The following is a 19,427-nucleotide window of genomic DNA, read 5'->3' on the forward strand; positions in this document are numbered from 1 at the left end:
TTTGGAAGAACAGAAAAACCCTGACGCTTTTATTTCGAAATAAAATACAAGTTTATGTTTGAGGTTTGAAGGAGAAACAGTTTTGTTTGGTTTTATTTACACAGACATCAGCAGCTGAACTTCATCCATTTTACTGATCAGATTAAATTCTGCAGTAAAACTCAGTGTGAAATGTAAATAATCTTTATTAATATTTGATTTGTAATGACAAAGTTCCACAATCAAAATGCGTAACAACAGACAGTAGGAGTAAAATTATTTGTTTCTGCAAAAAACTAAGCCCAGGTATTAAAATAAACTGTACAGCATTTTAAAGGGGAACATGTATTACTAAAATTAACCAGAAAATGTAAAATATTTGTCTATTCTCACTATTTAATATATGATTAAATTTGTGAGTTGAAAATTCATTCAGTGTTTAATACAGGAGAGATGATCAGTGGGGCTGAATTTTTACCTCCATCATTTAAACCAGGACTGAAGTATGGATAGAGTTTCTCAGTGAAAGACTGACCAGTGAAAGAGTAGATATGAGATCTGGACTTCACATCATAAAAGGAGACCAGACCCTCCTCATAATCCACAAACACCCCCACCGTCTCCAGCTTCTCTCTCAGTGTGAGGGGGACAGAGGGATCAGCACAAGCCTTATACTGATTCTCATTCCTCAGTACCACAGTCCACAATCCATTCTGAGGTTCCAGTGTAATCGTCCCCTTCCTGTTAATGTTCTCTCTCACAACTCCTAAATCCCACTCAGTTTTCCCTCTGACCTGCACCTCATAATAAAATCTCCCTGAGGAGAAACTCTGCTTTCCCAGAACCATAACATATCGATCAAACCTCTGTGGTGTTTCAGGGAGATTCTGTCGTTTGTCTCCATGTGTCACTTGTTTTCCATCAGCAGACAGGATGAGATATGGTTGAGCTGTATCAGGATCCAGAGTCACATCCACTGAGAGAAACACACAGTGTGTGATATGAGTTTGCAGGTAAAAAAGATTAAATCATCATCCAGTAGTGAGGATCATTTGTAGCGTTTACATATCTTAACACGCATTTTAATAACAGGTAAACACCGGTTTCTGAGCAGAGAGAGGTTCCGTTTAGCCCCTTGATGGAAACTCCGTAGTGGCCACATGAGCTGTGGGAGTCACTTGCTGGTCGGACATTTTGAACTCCGACTCAACTTGTGGGACACCGTGGATGCGAGTTTCTTAAAATACTGCCACCGTTTCCGTTTGGCTAAGCAGGTAAGTATTGTTTTACTAGACTCGGGATTTTAACAGTGAAGCGCAGTTTACTGTTTCAAACGAAATATGGGTTCATTTTGTCCGACCACCAAAGCTAACATTGTTAGTGAGGCTACAGACGGCGCTCCAAGCTTAGCGACCCTCAAAAGAATTCTTGCACAAACACTCGGGTGGCCAGATTTCCCGAGTCTGAAACCGGGACACTTTTGCGCGAGACCATGCTCGTGCACGCGCACCTTTTTTTTTTTTTACGTAATCGTGACAGTCAGAGAGGTGCTCTTATCATTTTGTTGAAGCTCACATTTATCAACATCTCACATGAAATAACACAAACAGGCATGTTGTTATCTAGTAGCATAGTGGTATACAGATCAGTTAAATTATGGTCAGACAGCAGATTTTGTAATGGCTGAGAATAGGCCAGGCTATGTCCATAGGCCACATTTAAACTGATTTATTTCACCTGTTTGTGAGAACACCAAGAAGAATGCATATGCACATGTAGGCTATATCTCTAAAATTGTATGCACTATAGCATGAACTTCAAAAGTAGATATGTGACCTCAACATAGCCTAGGTCAGAATCAACCTTACTAACCATTCCCCACAACTGAATGAATAAAGCAAGAAGATGTGTACAAAAGTGAACACTTTAATGGAAGGTGCAACAAGCTGTTCAACACAGCAATAAACTGTCAGAATGGTATGTTAAACAGAAACAAAAAAGAGACAAGTGATTTGAGAATATATACTACGGAAGCCGAGAGAGGCCCTTCATATAATCCTTTTTTTTATTCACCTTGTTATCCCGAGATAACGACATAATTAATTCAGGATCTCGAGAAAACACAACTAATTCAAGATCTCGAGAAAACAAAACTGTTATTTCAAGATCTCGAGAAAACAAAACAATTATTCTGTGATCTTGAGTAAACAGCTGAGAAATGGTTCATTCAGGTGCGCCGAGAGACTTGATATGCTGACTTTGGGGCTATTTCTCATTCTGTATAGACACAACTTTGGTCATTAGAATGTCTGGAATAATCGATCACCTAATAAGGCAATATTTTGATCAGGGGTTGACACAGGGAGAGATTGCATTAAGTCTTTTAATAAGGGATAATTTCAAAATTAGTCCGTGGCACCTCCGCAGAAGACTGGCCCGGCTTCGTCTCTACCGACGGAGATACAGTGATCCAGCTGAGATCATTAAATAATTTTGTTTTCTCAAGATCTCGAAATAACGGTTTTGTTTTCTAGAGATCTCGAATTAGTTGTGTTGTTTTCTCGAGATCCTGAATTAATTATGTCGTTAGGTTGGGATAACAAGGTGAATAAAAAAAGATTATATGAAGGGCCTCTCTCGGCTTCCGTAAATATACACTCAAACAAAACAGCAGTAAAGGAGGAGAGGGGCGACAGCCCGAGGAAAGCCCCCACAGGAGCGCACAGCATTTGCAACATAGGCAACCCAACTCAGTACAAGAACAAAACACTTACAGTGTGTGCAGTAGGCTTCGTGCGCATTGTTCTGCACCTCTCGGAGGAAGGGGTAGGTGCCCTGTAAATCTTTGGAATAGGTACATTTTCTTTTCGGCATAATTGCTGCGGCATTACTGCTGCTAGCTGCTAGACAAAGAACATTCGCGCCAGTTAATGTTTATTTTATTGTTGCATGGCAACACGTTCTATTGTCTGGAATAATGTGGCTAAATAAACACCCATGCCACAGGGCCAGGGGGCAGTAACCAGGAAAGTTTGCGATTCCTGTCAATTCATCAAAATAGTAAATGCAGACATTTCTCCGCTAATGATTCCCACGCTGCTCAGTCGCAAACGTCGCGAGTGGCGAAAACCGGGACATATCCGTGTCCCGGCAGATTTTTGTCGGGACTCGGGACACACAACCCCAAATCGGGACTGTCCCGGTAAAACCGGGACGTCTGGTCACCCTAACAAACACGACTTTATGCTAACTTTAATATGTTGGAACGCACTGCGTGTGTTTATAATGCGTTGTAATTGAATTATGGTGTAGTTTTGTTTGAGGAGGAAATGATGCCCATGAGCACTTTGAGGAGGGGGAGGGGATGACCTGGTTCTGCAGTTAGCAGTAGCCGCGCAGTGAACGCAAACGCTGGGCGATTTGTCAGTCAGAAATGTTACAATTTTGCAGATCCAAGCCAGTGTATAGCGCCATGTGGGAAACTTGCTGATTAAAGTGAAGGGGCTTCGAAGTTGGTTAGACTTGGGCCCAGGAGAAGAGCACAGTCTTCCCAGTGCCTCCCGAATGGACGCTGCGGCAGGAATGTAAACGCTAGTGGTGGGCGGATCGATCTAAAGTATCAATCAAAAGCATCGATCTAAAGTATCGATCGTATCTCCATTAAAGCAACTCAGAATGGGATGTTTCCTTGTGCCAGCTGTTTACACTAAAGGGTCGATTCAACAAAGATCTTATTTAACCTTTTCATGTGTGAAATGTGTGGAAAAATAGTCCAAGTTTTAAGATTTTGTTGGATTTTCATTGTTCAAAATTGTGCTTAAATTGAAATCCATTTAAGTTACTCAGAACATTCTGTCTTATTTAAGTCATTTAACTGTCCATGCATGTGGGGGGAAAATGTTTCATTCTCAGTTCATGCTGAACCATATCAGTTATAAAACACGAACATCTATATTTTCATACATATACATGTATCTGCAATTGCTTCATTATTTTAGATTAAACTAATTTATTCTTTTGAAAACTGATTAAAATTATCAAGTTAAAGTATTAAACATTTTCTTATACTAGCTTCACTGAGGTGTTAAGGTTCTTTTCCTTTTATTATAAAATTAATACTTTGGCTGCTGCTCAGATTAAGAAAGCAGTTTGAAGACGTCACTCTGGGCTGTGATCACCTAAGACTTTGGCTTTATTTTGTCAAATGTTTTTGAACCAAGTCTGACTATTTCCCGCTCTTTATTTCACTCTTATTTTCAGACTTTATTATTTCGGGTGGTTGTCTTCTCCAAAGAAGCCAGACGAATACAGCTTGCTGTAGCAGAATCTGTCAGTGAACTGATTGATGGACTGAAAGAGAGACTTAGACTTGAAGGTGATTTCTCACTCCAGTTTGAGGATCCAGATGTTGGCAATGCATTATGCAACTTGACAATGTCTGAATTACCAGCTGAGCGTGCAGTCCTGCATATTATGTGGGACTGTAATTCATCTCTACTTAACCAATCCAGTGACCATTCGATTGGTTCAGTCTCCGCTCTTGATACAGCCAGTGTTCACTCTGAGCAGTGTTCAGGTCTAGCTCAGACTCTATCCAGAGCAATTTAAGGCATGTTGCTGAGCGGCCCTCTCCGTTCCCGATCCCCAAGTTCTCATATGATGTTGAACTGAAATTGCGTAAGGGTAATGAGATGTACAAAAAGTCAAAGAAGGGCCTTGACGTGACAAGAGACATTAAAATGGACATTTTGGATAAAATTGCACAGGCAATTTTTGAAATCAAAAGCTACCCTGACAAAGATGAACTTCAATCAGTTGCCTCTACTCTGGTCCTTAATGAGCTAGGTAGCATCACAGGCTACGAAGAATGGAAAACAAGTATCCAGTACAAGCTTGGAAACTACAGGTCAAAGCTGCACCAGGCAGGCTGCAATGAGGTGGATGTGAACAGGAAAAGAAAAGGTGGAGATGAGGATGACCGCCTGTTCACCCTGAAAAAGCCCAAACATGGAGAGGTCAACCATGTTCCAGATTATCCACACCACCATGATGATTCTACTCTTGAAGAAGAGAGTTGCTCTGGTTGATTAAATGAAGAAGAAGAAGAAAAAGAACCTGACAGTGATGTGGCACAAGATGGAGCTGACATTTTCCCTTAGGCGGAGAGAGTTAGTAGAGGGGCAGCCTATGGTATCTGATGTCCAGGAGAGATGGCCTGCACTGTTTTCCTTTGAGGAGGTAAGATTGTGCTCATTTATTTCGTAACTTTATTATTCAAATGCTCAATCCAGTGTGTATAATTGGGCAGGTCTAATTTTACCACATTGACTATAACTGATGAAATGTGCGATTTGTTATAAGCTATACTGGCAAGCTATACTATACCCCGCCCTACCACTCCACTACAGGCCACTCCACACACTCCAACTCACTACACTATCAGCCCCACAATTCATAATAGAATTTGTCCTCCCAAGGAGTATGTCCCCTAATTCAACTTTTAAATTGGAAACAATTGATGTGTCATAGTCAGATTAATCGTTAGTCCTTAGGGTTTGTCTTTACAGATGCCAGTGAAACTTAATGAAACTTTTTTGCCAAAACTAAATGATATACATTTTTATAGAGTAATTGTATTGTAGCTTCTTAGGAATTTTCTGTTAAGAAAAAAAAAACCCTAACAGAATCATGATTGTCCACTTATTTTATTTTATTGTTTGTGTTTATATCTGAAGAATTTAATTGAATCACCAGCAAAGACCTCCTGGGGACTTTCACTACATCCCTTGACAAATATGTGCCTCGCCTGCTTAGACTGTACCGGGCTCGGGAAGGCAGGCTTTGGTCAGAAGATGGAACACCTCCTTGATAACCTTGATGAACAGGTAAGTGATGTGCCTGAAGCTAAAAGCATTCACAAGTTGAGGGAAAATAACGTCATGCTTTTCAACTGCCAAAGCTTGAGCACTTGCTGTGTTCAGTAGCCAAAGAAGACGTGACCGCCCATGCCTCTTTCCTTTGTTGAAAATGTGAAATATTTGCCTGGGATTATTAGGAAAGCATGAATATACTTTTTTCATTCCAGAGAAACAGAAAAGCTAAAAAATGCTTTGATGGAAATGCATCAGTAAAAATTGATGGTACCAGTCATTGCTTTGGTGTTCTGAATTGAAACAAAAAATGATCACAGTATTTTTGATTTGTAAAAGTACAAATTAATGCAGGATTACAGTGGAATTTCTTTCCCTCTTTCCTTTTGCATTTTGTATAAATTGGCACTATACTAATTGATATGCTTGTGTGTTTTCCGCTGGGTACTGTTAGACATTGGACATTGTGTCTCACCGAAAGACAGCAGCACTGAGGGGCCTGCCTATTTTTGTTCGGGACGACATCGCTAAATTCTTCTTGACGTGTTCGGTGAGTAATAGCAAGTTTATTTCTATAGCACATTTCCTACACAGGTAATTCAATGTGCTTTTTTTTTTTTTTAAACTTCCACAAGCTGAATGGCAAGGGTCAGTAGCATGTTACTAAAATCTCATCTCATCTCATTATCTCTAGCCGCTTTATCCTTCTACAGGGTCGCAGGCAAGCTGGAGCCTATCCCAGCTGACTACGGGCGAAAGGCGGGGTACACCCTGGACAAGTCGCCAGGTCATCACAGGGCTGACACATAGACACAGACAACCATTCACACTCACACCTACGGTCAATTTAGAGTCACCAGTTAACCTAACCTGCATGTCTTTGGACTGTGGGGGAAACCGGAGCACCCGGAGGAAACCCACGCGGACACGGGGAGAACATGCAAACTCCACACAGAAAGGCCCTCGCCGGCCCCGGGGCTCGAACCCAGGACCTTCTTGCTGTGAGGCGACAGCGCTAACCACTACACCACCGTGCCGCCCCTGTTACTAAAATTTAGGTTGGAATAAGAAGAAATGCATTTTGTCTTTCAGTTTTCTTTAACACTCAATCATGTTTGTTCCTTCTCTTCAGGACACTGACCCTGAAGAACGAGTGCTCAGAGGTGTGTCTGTTGCCATCCTCACTGTCCTCGAAGACAATGATGCTGCCATTTCACCAAATATGCGAGACATGGCTATTGTGTTGGAAGGGGCCATTGTGCTCCATGACCTACCAGACCTCAGTACTGCCTTTGCATCCCTCTTTGGCCTTCTGTATGCCATGAACATTGATTATCCAAAGGAGATGAGGTATACCTTTGAAGCACTTCAGACTGTCTTTTTTTGAGCTTGGCTCTCGATGCTCACAGCGCATAAGGGGTCTCAAAACAAAGCTATTGCTGTGAGCTAGTCATTTTAAGCATGCAGATCTCTGCCTCTGAAACAAAGATTCATGAAACTTTTGGAGATGTCAGCTGCCAGTTCACAAGAGGTGCATATACCGTGTTTCCACTGTTCATGTTTGTTGCTGGTGCTCAAGTAAAACTTGGGTGTATGCACTATCTTGCATGTGCAGTCATTTTGAGCATGCAACTCCAGTTTGCCTGTGAAATATACATTTTGGTATTGTTGGATGTCAGTTAACAAGAGGCGGTGGCGCTTTATAATTTTTTATTCTTGAAATATTCTAAAAATGCACGTGTTGTGGTACATAATCCAAATTCAAGACGTTTTTGTATGCGTTTGTCTCAATCATTTTACAAGATTTGTAAGAGGCACATAACCAGTGTTTTGCCTGTTCAAGTTTGCTACTAAAATATAGATGAAAGTCTTCTGTATTTACCCGGAAATCCGGATATTTGACAAAACTCTTGAAAATCTCCGGTTTCCCGAATGGAGAAACTTATTTTTTGGATTTTTCGCGTTCCTAGACGCGGCGTAATACTTCACATCGTCCTTGCATGGGCGCAGTCCTTAAATAGCCCAAACACAGTTCATTGATTAAAGACAGGTGTTCTTTGATAACAGCGTGTGTGCCGGAGCTCGTTAGCGCGCCTTCAGGTGCACGTGCTAAGGCGCACGTAGAACTGACACCGTTCTGCCCAACACAATCGCACTAGAAAGCATGTTCACACTGCCAGTGTAGCTGCAGTCTTTTTAGTTGCGAATTACAAGTATTTCCTCTTGTGTTAATAATTCACCATGTCAAAACAAGCAAAAGTTTCCTCCTTCTTTTGACGTGAAGAGAGGTAAGCAATTTATTGTATTTTTTTTTCCATCAAAGTTGCATTTTGTGGTTTCGAAGCTAAGTTGTAGTGCCGTTTCTAGAACACATCATCAAGAAAACGTGGAAGAAACAGCAATAATGGAAGAGCCGGTTTCTAAGCTACCTAAAACTAGCAATGGTAATTTATTTTTTGTGACATAATGTAGGCTCAACGTCCCCAACATTGAAACCTGAAAGCTTTAGAAACTCTAACAGACCTTTACTTTTTAACAGGACTGTTTTGGGATTTTGCTGAGTTTACCTTCAGCTGTCTGATATTTTTCAAAGTAATGAACTGTGTAGCAGGAAAATCACCGCGTTTTCTAAATGCACTCCTGAAAATTACTTATTAACTCGGGGAATTAAATTTGATATTTTTGACATGTTAATCATTAATGTACATGAAAGGACAAGGCTTAAAAGTTATCACTTGTTTTAGTGAAAATAAGTACTAAAATGCACTAGAATGCAGGGTTTTGTGTGTTATGTTATTAAAATTTTTTCGGGGGACATTGCCCCCCCAATCTTAGTTTGACTTTCAAAAGTTCAGGATTTTTTTCTTTGCTCCACTTTCATCTCTACTAAAATTTCAATGTATGTGCAATTTTAAACTTGTCTAGTTCATTGTGATTAGTGCTCATTTACAACTTCAAGATACACTTGGACAGACAATTATTTTATGTATGCATGTCCTGTTCACCACGATGTTTACCAAGAGGAATGAACATAGTGTTGGTTAACTTAATGCTTTGTGCTCTTCATTTTATTTCAATATTAATTTATTTATTACAGCAACATGCATTTTTATCGATTTATAAAGCAATATTTCTATCTCACTGAATCAAGAATTGTGTGTTTATTCAGCAGGAATTTCTGTATGAAGATAGAAATCCATGTTATTGAAGCAAGAATTTCATGGTTAGCCTCGCAAGATTATCAAAATTATGTGAACAAGAAAATCCAAGTCTGCAGAACTCGTCTAAACTTGAAAACTAGTAAAAGTCAACGACAGTAGTCAAAAGTTGACAATTCAAAAATCTATTGCATCATGTTGCCTTGATAATTTGAGTTTTCTCAACATTTTTGTTTTTACAGTGTAGTGAGGAGGATAATTAGCCTAGTAAACTAGACCCACCCGCCTAGCGGCCAAAAATATTTTTTGCCTGCAAGTGGGTCTAGCCTCGCACCATATCAACAAAAACACCTCGGGCATCAAATCGTGCCTGCCAATCACAACGCAAGGTTTTTGTTTGGATTCTTTGGGCGGGCTTTTGCAGGAGTGACGACAAAGCTGCGCGACGCTGGAGAAAGCACAACAGGAAAGATGGCTACGGCTAGTGAACAGTGCGCGTTTGACTCCGCTTTGGAATCAGTTTTAGAAGAATTAGACTTGGAGTTTTCGTTGAAACATGAGCAGGAAGAGGCTCTCCGCTCATTCCTTTTCAAGAAGGACGTTTTCGCTGTTTTGCCGACCGGCTATGGCAAAAGTCTGATCTACAGCTAGCTCCGCTCGTAGCCAAAAGGATGGGGCTAGTTTGTGCAGTACGAAGAATTAATAAACAGCTTTGAAACATTTACTTTTTGATTGTTTCTTATTTTCCCGTTATTTTAAATTTAAGGGAAATTATTTCACCAAACACCACTAAATAAAAATAAAAACTCTCAAAAACAGTTTAAGCAAACCCTTGAAAAACACTTGAAAAAAATAAGAGTGTATTTTAAGTATGTGGTACAGACTCCAAACTTGTGGTCATTATCTCCAAACTTCTTAATATCTAGAACCTGTTTATTAATTAATACGCATTTTGAAAAATTATTTATTTCAAGGTCTCCCCCACTGCTTTCTGTCGCTCTGACTACGTCACAGTCACTGTTGCGCTGATTGGTCAGAGCGTTGGCCTATACGCACAGAGACAGTTTGAAAGACAGCGGGTTGTTCCACCCCCACCCTTTGGAAATGTCTACGAGCGAGGCCGGACTAAATATTCACATATATGGCCCTTTTCCACTACCCTTTTTCAGCTCACTTCAGCTCGCTTCAGCTCACTTCAGCCCGACACGGCTCGCGTTTCGACTACCAAAAACCAGCACGACTCGGCTCGCTTCAGCCCTGCTTAGCCCCTAAAACTCGCACGGTTTTGGAGTGGGGCTGAAGCGAGCCAAACCGTGCCGAGTGAGTCTGGGGGCGTGAGCAGACACTCCCCTGTGCACTGATTGGTGAGGAGGAGTGTCCTCACATGCCCACACACGCCCCGCGAGCACGCTGGGATCTGTAAACACCGTAAACCCGGAAGGAGAAGAATTACGAGAATTTCTGAAGCCTTATGCGCCTCGCCTCATCTATACGCTCTTGCCAGTATCTGTCCGTGTTGTCGGTGACAACAAGCCACAGCACCAAGACCAGCAACACTAACGACTCCATGTCCTCCATGTTTATTGTTTACTCTCCGGGTCGTGAGACTACCGCTTAAAAGATCACTGATGTCACTGTTTGCGCTGCTTAACGACATCACATGACGTCCACCCACTTTCGCTAACTCCACCCAATGTGTCCGCCCACTTCCAGCCAGCACGGTTCAGCGCGGTTGTAGTCGAAATGCAACTCCAACAGCCCCGCTCAGCTCGACTCAGCCCAACTCAGCACGGCACGGCTCAGCCCGACTCAGCCGCGTTTGTAGTGGAAAAGCGGCATTAGTCTGGCTTGCCAGGCTAGAGGATAATGAGAGACACTTTAAGACTTCCTTTTAGCTGGAGAGATCTACAGATGAAAATAAGTCTGATGATGCAGTGGTGTAATGACGATCTGTACATTTTAATATGAGAGGAAACAGAAACCTCACTGTACCTGCATACTGCTGAATCCTCTTCAGTTCTGTGGAAACTAATTACAACAAAACATCACTTTCATTAGATTTCAGATGGTTTTATTGCAGGATTTGAATCAAATAAAGCTAAAAATGAACAAATATTATTATAGACTTGTGCCAAGAAAACACATCATATAAAAGTTTCTCACCTGCTTCCTTTAACTTGTCATTGAGTGTTTTAGTGAGTTTCTTATTCAGAGTCTGCTGAAGCTGAGACAGAGCTGTCCTCACAGTGTCCCCACTCAGATCAGTGTTAATACTGATCTCAGTCCAGTTCTTGGTGTGTGGAGGGCTGCACATGGAGGAGTAAATCTACAGTAGAGCAGGAGAGAGGAGAAATCCCTCAGCATGGTGAGTGTTGTTCTGTGATGTTCTGCATTGCCAGTGAGCAGAGAGAGGAACACTGACCTGTAGGAGGTGGAGATGCTCCTCAGTGTGTGAGAGCTGCTCCAGCTCAGTGTCTCTCCTCTTTAGCACAGTGATTTCCTGCTCCAGCTCTTTAATGAGTCCTTCAGCCTGCCTCTCTGCTGCTTTCTGCTTCTCCTCCATCACCTCGAGCAGCTCAGCCTGACTTCTCTCAATGGAGCGAATCAGAGCAGTGAAGACTTCAACACTGCCTGCTTTCTCTTTCTCTGTGCTTCTCTAAAGGAGCAACACATTTTCACTTTCTTTACATCACACTGAATAATGAACTAATATTTATTGCGGATTGTTAATTTCTACAGATTCAAGCAAACAATACACAAACTATTTTCCACACACTTTGCTGAGCTCGACTGAGTGTTTGATCTCTTGGATCTTCTTCAGTCGGTCCTGAATCATCTGCTGCACATCTGTCTGTGTTTTCCCCAGCTGAGTCTGATGACAGAGCAGAAGATAAATAATTGATATTATTTTTAATACTTTTGTACCTTTTTTGTCCTGGAATTTGATCTCAGAAATTTCCAATCTGATCTACCACTGGATAAATTAATTTGTATTTTCTATAATAATATCTAAAGTTTGTTAATCAGTGTTTCTCACCTTCCTCACTCCGCTCTCCTCCTCTATAGGAACAGTGTTGTGATTCTTGTGGTCTGTCTCAGTGCAGAACTGACACACACACGTCTGATCATCTCTACAGAACAGCTCCAGTGGTCGCTCATGTTTCTGGCATATGTAGTCCTCCAGGTTCTCCACAGGGTTTATTAATTTATGTTTCTTAAAGCTTGAAACAAGATTATGAAGTTCGAAATGAGTTTTACAGAAAGTTGCACGACAATCCAGACAGGATTTCAGAGCCTTCAGCTTCTCTCCAGTGCAGGCATCACAAAGAACCTCAGGTTTGTCAGGACCACGTTTCTTCTTGAAGTGATCTGCAACCTCTCTCAGTGTTGTATTAATCTTCAGTTCAGGTTTCTTGGTGAATTTCTCTTTACATAATGGACAGTGACAGTGTTGACTCTTCTCCCAGCACTGTGTAAGGCAGCTCTTACAGAAGTTGTGTCCACATGGAGTGCTGAGTGGATCAGTGAACACATCCAGACAGATCGAACACAGCAGCTGCTCTTCAGACAGGAGACTGCTGGAGTCACCAGAAACTAGGGTTGATAGAAAATAACGTTACACATTGTTTATAAATAGTGTAGAAATACTGGAATTTGTTCCAACCTTGTCTCTATATGGTACACTGCGTCTGTAGTGTAGGTGTGAAAATCAAACACCAGAATTTCTCCATAATTCTTCTGGACTGATCCCAAAACGTCCCGGGTTTCAGTAATTACCTGAGCTGAGCAGTAATGGCGGAGTACTCCGTATGGACAAACCAGAGAATGAGTGTAGCAGCTGTCTGATTTCTAAACTGGATATCGCTGCCATCTCGCCCTTACATGGAAGAAGTGAATGAACGGAGAACTGAACAAACAACTGAAAGTCAGATTGTTTTGAAACAATCGGCCACAAGACCAGCCTTCAAGAAGCGAGAACACAGACGGGTAAGCCCCGACTCTCATTTGGATATAAAAACACGTTGTTTGCCTGCATTTAGATTAATACATGTAACTTGTATTGTGTGTTTAAGTTACCAGTATAAGATTATTTAATTTGCTTCAGAATGTGATTGTCTCAGTTCATCTGATTATTTAATTAGCCTTTTACGTTTTATCAGTGAAAATGCATGCATGTACTGTATGTTGCATAAGTTATAACACCTGTTTTAATGAGAGTCAACCCACAATCAATGAAGTCAAATCAGTCTTAGTTGAGCAAGTCGGAAACGGTATTTCTTACTTTCACCATAAATTTTTATTTATATGACTTTGGTCTATAGCTGTTAGAGTTGGGTGATAAATCCATTTTTATTGATTAATTTGAATTTACAGTTAAGGACGATGTGTTTTTTATGAAAAACGGTTTTCTCTCAGTTTTAACTTCGGCCACCGATGCTCCCCTCTGCGCATGTGCAGAATGGATCGGGCACTGACACTATAGAGGATGTGCAGTCACGTGACCTGCATGTGTATACTCCGCCCACTCCGCCACATTGGATGGCATCAGGATAGTTTACCTTGCGCGAGCGTAATGGATCCAGGCAGTAATCCCCAAGAAAATTCAGAAAATACCCCATCTACATCGCACGATTACTTGTCTTGCAGATCCGTACAACTTGCCGCAATCCTTGTTCAGGGAAATTCGGAGCTGCGGTGCTGGCGATTTGCCTGATCTGGCCTACCACGACATTTACAATTTTCTTGTTAATCGTGAATCGTGTTACACTGGCAAAGCCCTCAAAGCTTACAAGAGCCTGGAAGCTTATAAATATTTTGTTGCGGGATGGGTATCTCAACTACACCTCTGGAAGGTACCAAAGAAGAATGTCTACTTGATAACCTCATGGGTAAGTGGCATTAAGACGTTTATCATAAAGAGACTATGCAGGATGTTTTATCTTAAGAATGTTCGAAATTTAAACTCAGTTCCAGATAATGACAGGGTTGTAAATATGTATGTTTTTGTCTGAAAAACAGTAAATCAAAAAGCTGCGCACATTTGCGCAGTTTCCGTGAAAACGTGGGCAGCTTTCTGATTTACTGTTTTCTTCTCATACTTCCTATTTTTCATGGACTGTAATGACATTTGCTCATTTAGTAATTTTAATACAGAATTTACTCTGATGAAATTATTCAGACACTCCAACGCCCCCCCTAAAAAAAAAAATTCGGGTCTGCGCGGTGAAAAAGGCGCATCCGCCGTTTGCATCCCTGTTTAAACTCCTAGGTTAACCGACTTTAACCGGCTAATGAGGCTCGGTGGTCGGTCAAGATTTTTTTTTCGTTTTTGCCATCCCTACTATGGATTGGCCTTTCAAAGGCATCTCATCTCATCTCATTATCTCTAGCCGCTTTATCCTTCTACAGGGTCGCAGGCAAGCTGGAGCCTATCCCAGCTGACTACGGGCGAAAGGCGGGGTACACCCTGGACAAGTCGCCAGGTCATCACAGGGCTGACACACAGACACAGACAACCATTCACACTCACATTCACACCTATGGTCAATTTAGAGTCACCAGTTAGCCTAACCTGCATGTCTTTGGACTGTGGGGGAAACCGGAGCACCCGGAGGAAACCCACGCGGACACGGGGAGAACATGCAAACTCCACACAGAAAGACCCTCGCCGGCCACGAGGCTCGAACCCGGACCTTCTTGCTGTGAGGCGACAGCGCTAACCACTACACCACCGTGCCGCCCCTTTCAAAGGCATATATGAGCCAAAAAGATAAAACATTGTCATAGACTAGGCCAGGGTAGTAGGGCTAGGCATAGCCATTTTAAACGTTAGAGACTGTCTAGTTTCTAAGTATGCAGTTGTCATTCAATCCGAAAATCAACTTAACAGATGTACTAGGAGTATTGAATTAGAAGATTACACCTACCTGATATGAAGTATTCACTACAAATTCGGCTGGTAGAACTGGGGTTCCAGTTTTCTCTTCGCACAGCGGACACCCATTTTGCGCGTCTCTCCGCATCTGCGGGGACTCTATAAAATAACAGGCCCTCCTTTTGGCCCTGCCTATTGGTACAACCAAATGCTGAACAAGATATAACCATTCTCGAAAGATCTACTCCCACACACTTGATAATTAGAACAGGTTCGTCTAAGGTCTATGCGCGATCTTGCCATCCAAAATGACGGATAACGAATATCACGTGACCTCGTGACGTCACGTGCACGCTCTCTATAGACCTCCTCCCACGTGCTTGCCATAGACACACACAAACAACATGGCAGCGATTGGGGGAAAGCTGCAACTTGTGCCCAAGAAAGGAGTAACTTCCTCCGTGATCTGGAAATGGTTCGGTTTTGCGGCGTCGGACGCAGACCAAACAAGTCCTCGTTGTAAGGTGTGTTTGAAAACAGTTGCTTCCAAAGGAAGCAGCACGACGAATTTATTCCAACCCCTTAAACAGAAGCCTGCAGCGGAGCGGGAGAGTGCTGCTCCCAGCGGAATGAACACAGCCGCAGCACGAGCGCACCATCCACAGCAAAGCAAGCAGCCGTCCCGGACACATTTTCCAACTGTGTGCATTATGATAAGAATGGGGCGCGGTGGAAGCAATCACAGATGCTATCGCGATGTTTATTGCAAAAGACATGGTGCCCATACATACAGTGGAAAAGCCGGGATTTTTTTCCCCTATTTTGTCAGTTTTACCGAAAAGGACACAATTTTATTTATTTATTTACATATTTTTTGAGGGGACATTTTATTTATTTATTTATTTATTTTAAGTTTGAGGGTGCATTGTATCAGTGCCAGTTTGAAACTAAGCTATGTTGGAGAAAGCTTTCTAAAAGTTACTGTATGTTCTCACTGTTTACAATGGCATGGTCTGCCATCTCATCTATACAAGCTTGTTTTTGGCTTCATTTTGGTTTCTGGTTGCACTTTAACCCCAAAGGGGAAATTTAAGTGAAAACAAAATAAAGATAAAACTTGTTTTGAACCATTTCTTTGTCATCTGTAGTTTGATTTTTAGTAGGGGGGGAAAAATCGAATAAATCGGAGTTTTTGTGAAAAAAATCAGTTTTTTTTTTTTTTTTTTTAGGCCATATCACCCAGCTCTAATAGCTGTCAAAGGCCTCGGCCTTAAAACCGGTTCCTGCTGTGACGTCACGCACTCAGGGCTGGCTGGCTCAGCGGGGCAGCTCGAATACCAACTTTGCAGTTGATTTTAACTCTCAAAAAATATATATATTTTTTTATTCCCATTTATGAAACATACAAAAGTCAAGGATGGAGATACTATCCACTCAGAAATTTATTTAAAAATAAAGGATCTGCGTATCTGCTTTAAAAAGGTTTATTCTACCTTTTAAAGGTGGAATATGAGATTTTTTTCAGGAGTATTTTTTTACCATATTGCTTGAAAAGCTCCTCACACCCATGTTGCAAGCAGTACAATAGAAGGTTTGACCCAAAACCGAAATATTTTAATCCAGTCTACAGTGTAAAAGGAAAAACGCCATCCAATCCTATCGAGGTACCACCTCAAAATGATTGGATACTGACACGTCAATCAGACTGAAGCCTGAGCAGCCCGGCCCTTCTGTGTGAGTGTGAGAGAGAGAGCGAGCAGAGTGTCAGACAGAGCGCAGGATTTTCTCAGTGTGCTGACTCCAAACAACGGGGATTTACACGAAAACGGAAAGAGATATTCACAAAATTCTTTCACAGTGAGTGCCACAAGGATCACCTGAACACACTGATGTAATTTTTTTGTCTGTAGTGTAAAAAATGAGGTCACTAGAGCAAGTTAAAAACGAGTGACTTTTCTGCCAAGTTTTATAATGGGAGTCTATGGGGCTGCGCGCCTGCCCTCTCCTCACTTTCAGGCTTCTCATTCAAAAACTGCAAGTCCTATCGTGTAGGTAGACACATTGTGTGAATCAGGACAAGTGTGGCTACTACTTTTGAGAAAATTATGTGTGGGGAGTGAAAATTGGGGCTGAAAACACAGTTTAAATGAGAAAGTTTGAGCTATTTTTCCAAGCTCTCTACACTCTGCTCCACTGGTGTGTAACGCAATAGACACCCATTATAAAGGCTGATTTTCTCAAGGCCAATTTATGCTGACAACCCAGTCCTCGCAGATAGCGTCGCAGACAGTGTCTGCGTAGCCCCCCCACCTTCGCAGACGCTCTGCGCGCACCTCCCAAAAATTGTGACCACCGCAGAAGCCTCACAGACAGCGTCGCAGACAAGAGGGCTCTGATTGGTCCACTCTACATCCGCTGTACAGGGAGTGCAGAATTATTAGGCAAATGAGTATGTTGACCACATTACCCTCTCTATGCATGTTGGCCTACTCCAAGCTGCATAGGCTTGAAAGCCTCCTACCAATTAAGCATACCAGGTGATGTACATCTCTGTAATGAAAAGGGGTGTGGTCTAATGACATCAACACCCTATATCAGGTGTGCAAAATTATTAGGCAACTTCCTTTCCTTTGGCAAAAGGGGTCAGAAGAGGGATTTGACGGACTCAGAAAAGTCAAAAATAGTGACATATATTGCAAAGGGATGGAGCACTCTTAAAATTGCCCAGCTTTTGAAGCGTGACCATCGAACAATCAAGCGCTTCATTCAAAATAGTCAACAGGGTCGCAAGAAGCGCGTTGAAAAAAAAAGGCGCAAACTAACTGCCCGTGAACTGAGGAAAGTCAAGCGTGAAGCTGCCAAGATGCCACTCGCCACCAGTTTTGCCATATTTCAGAGCTGCAACATCACTGGAGTGTCAAAAAGCACAAGGTGTGCAATACTCAGGGACACGGCCAAGGTAACAAAGGCTGAAAAATGACCACCACTGAACAAGACACACAAGATGAAACGTCAAGACTGGGCCAAGAAGTATCACAAGACTGATTTTTCTAAGGTCTTATGGACAGATGAAATGAGAGTGAGTCTTGATGGGCCAGATGGATGGGCTCGTGGCTGGATCAGCAAAGGGCAGAGAGCTCCAGTCCGACTCAGACGCCAGCAAGGTGGAGGTGGGGTACTGGTATGGGCTGGTATCATCAAAGATGAGCTTGTGGGACCTTTTCGGGTTGAGGATGGCGTCAAGCTCAACTCCCAGTCCTATTGTCAGTTTTTGGAAGACACCTTCTTCAAGCAGTGGTACAGGAAGAAGTCAGCATCCTTCAAGAAAAACATGATTTTCATGCAGGACAATGCTCCATCACACGCATCCAAGTACTCCACAGCATGGCTGGCCAGAAAGGGTCTAAAGGAAGAAAGATTAATGACGTGGCCTCCTTGTTCACCTGATCTGAACCCCATAGAAAACCTGTGGTCCCTCATCAAATGTGAGATCTACAAGGAGGGGAAACAGTACACATCTCTGAACAGTGTCTGGGAGGCTGTGGTTGCTGCTGCACGCAATGTTGATCGCAAACAGATCAAAACACTGACCGAATCCATGGATGGCAGGCTTTTGAGTGTCCTTGTAAAGAAAGGCGGCTATATTAGTCACTGATTTGTTTGTTTTTTTTGAATGCCAGCAATGTATATTAGTGAATGTTAAGTTGTTATATTGGTTTCCCTGGTGAAAATAAATGAGTGAAATGGGTATATGTTTGTTTTTTGTTAAGTTGCCTAATAATTATGCACAGTTATAGTCACCTGCACACACAGATATCCTCCTAAGATAGCTAAAACTAAGAAAGCCCTACTCCAACTTCCAAAAATACTCAGCTTTGATATTTATGAGTCTTTTGGGTTCATCAAGAACATAGTTGTTTTTCAATAATAAAACTAATCCTCAAAAATACAACTTGCCTAATAATTCTGCACTCCCTGTACATGCACTTCCGCTTCCCTACTTTCCCGGTTTGGTTTGTTTTCACGACCGCCATTTTTAAAAACACGAGCGAAGATGGAGCAGCACGAAGAGCGGTTGATCGAGGAAGTACGTACATCTATATGACTCCAGTTCTAGTCATTATAAGTAACCAGAGGATAAACACTCCACTAACCACACCCACCAACTACTCCTAGCGATTTCGCGAGTTTGCGCCCCCTTGCGTTGTGGCGGTGAATAACATCGCTCACGCCTATTACTCCCCGATCAACGATAAATTACAACTATCTGCGAAAGCCTTGTCGCAAGAGCATGCAGAGGCCTTCAGGCTTTATAAGGGGGGGGGGGAGGGGTGGAGACGGGGAGGGGTGGGAGCATGGCGAGGGCGGGCGTGTTTCTTTTTAAAATATGGCTTGCAGGAACCGTTATTCCAAAATCTCATACCCCACCTTTAAATGAATCTTCTTGCTTAAGATCTTTAATTAATGGGAGAAAATTGTCTTTTTTACAGCTGTGACTTCTCTCCACTGATGCAGCAACTGAGGTGTTTAATATTCCTTGTCTGG

At 42.1% G+C, this 19,427-nt stretch overlaps 1 protein-coding gene across 1 annotated transcript; it reads right to left on the minus strand.

The window, feature by feature from the left end:
• Nucleotides 1-221: 221 nt before the first annotated feature.
• Nucleotides 222-17,458, minus strand: LOC132893976 (E3 ubiquitin-protein ligase TRIM21-like). Its single transcript, XM_060933189.1, has 7 exons — nt 14,935-17,458; nt 12,045-12,601; nt 11,784-11,879; nt 11,430-11,663; nt 11,171-11,333; nt 11,000-11,035; nt 222-955 (listed from the first exon to the last, which is right to left on the minus strand). The coding sequence occupies exons 1-7, from the start codon at nt 15,110-15,112 to the stop codon at nt 408-410; spliced, it is 1,812 nt and encodes a 603-aa protein (XP_060789172.1). The 5' UTR covers nt 15,113-17,458; the 3' UTR covers nt 222-407.
• Nucleotides 17,459-19,427: the final 1,969 nt, after the last annotated feature.

This window comes from Neoarius graeffei, chromosome 1, assembly GCF_027579695.1.
Source record: "Neoarius graeffei isolate fNeoGra1 chromosome 1, fNeoGra1.pri, whole genome shotgun sequence".
Classification (NCBI taxonomy): Eukaryota; Metazoa; Chordata; class Actinopteri; order Siluriformes; family Ariidae; genus Neoarius; species Neoarius graeffei.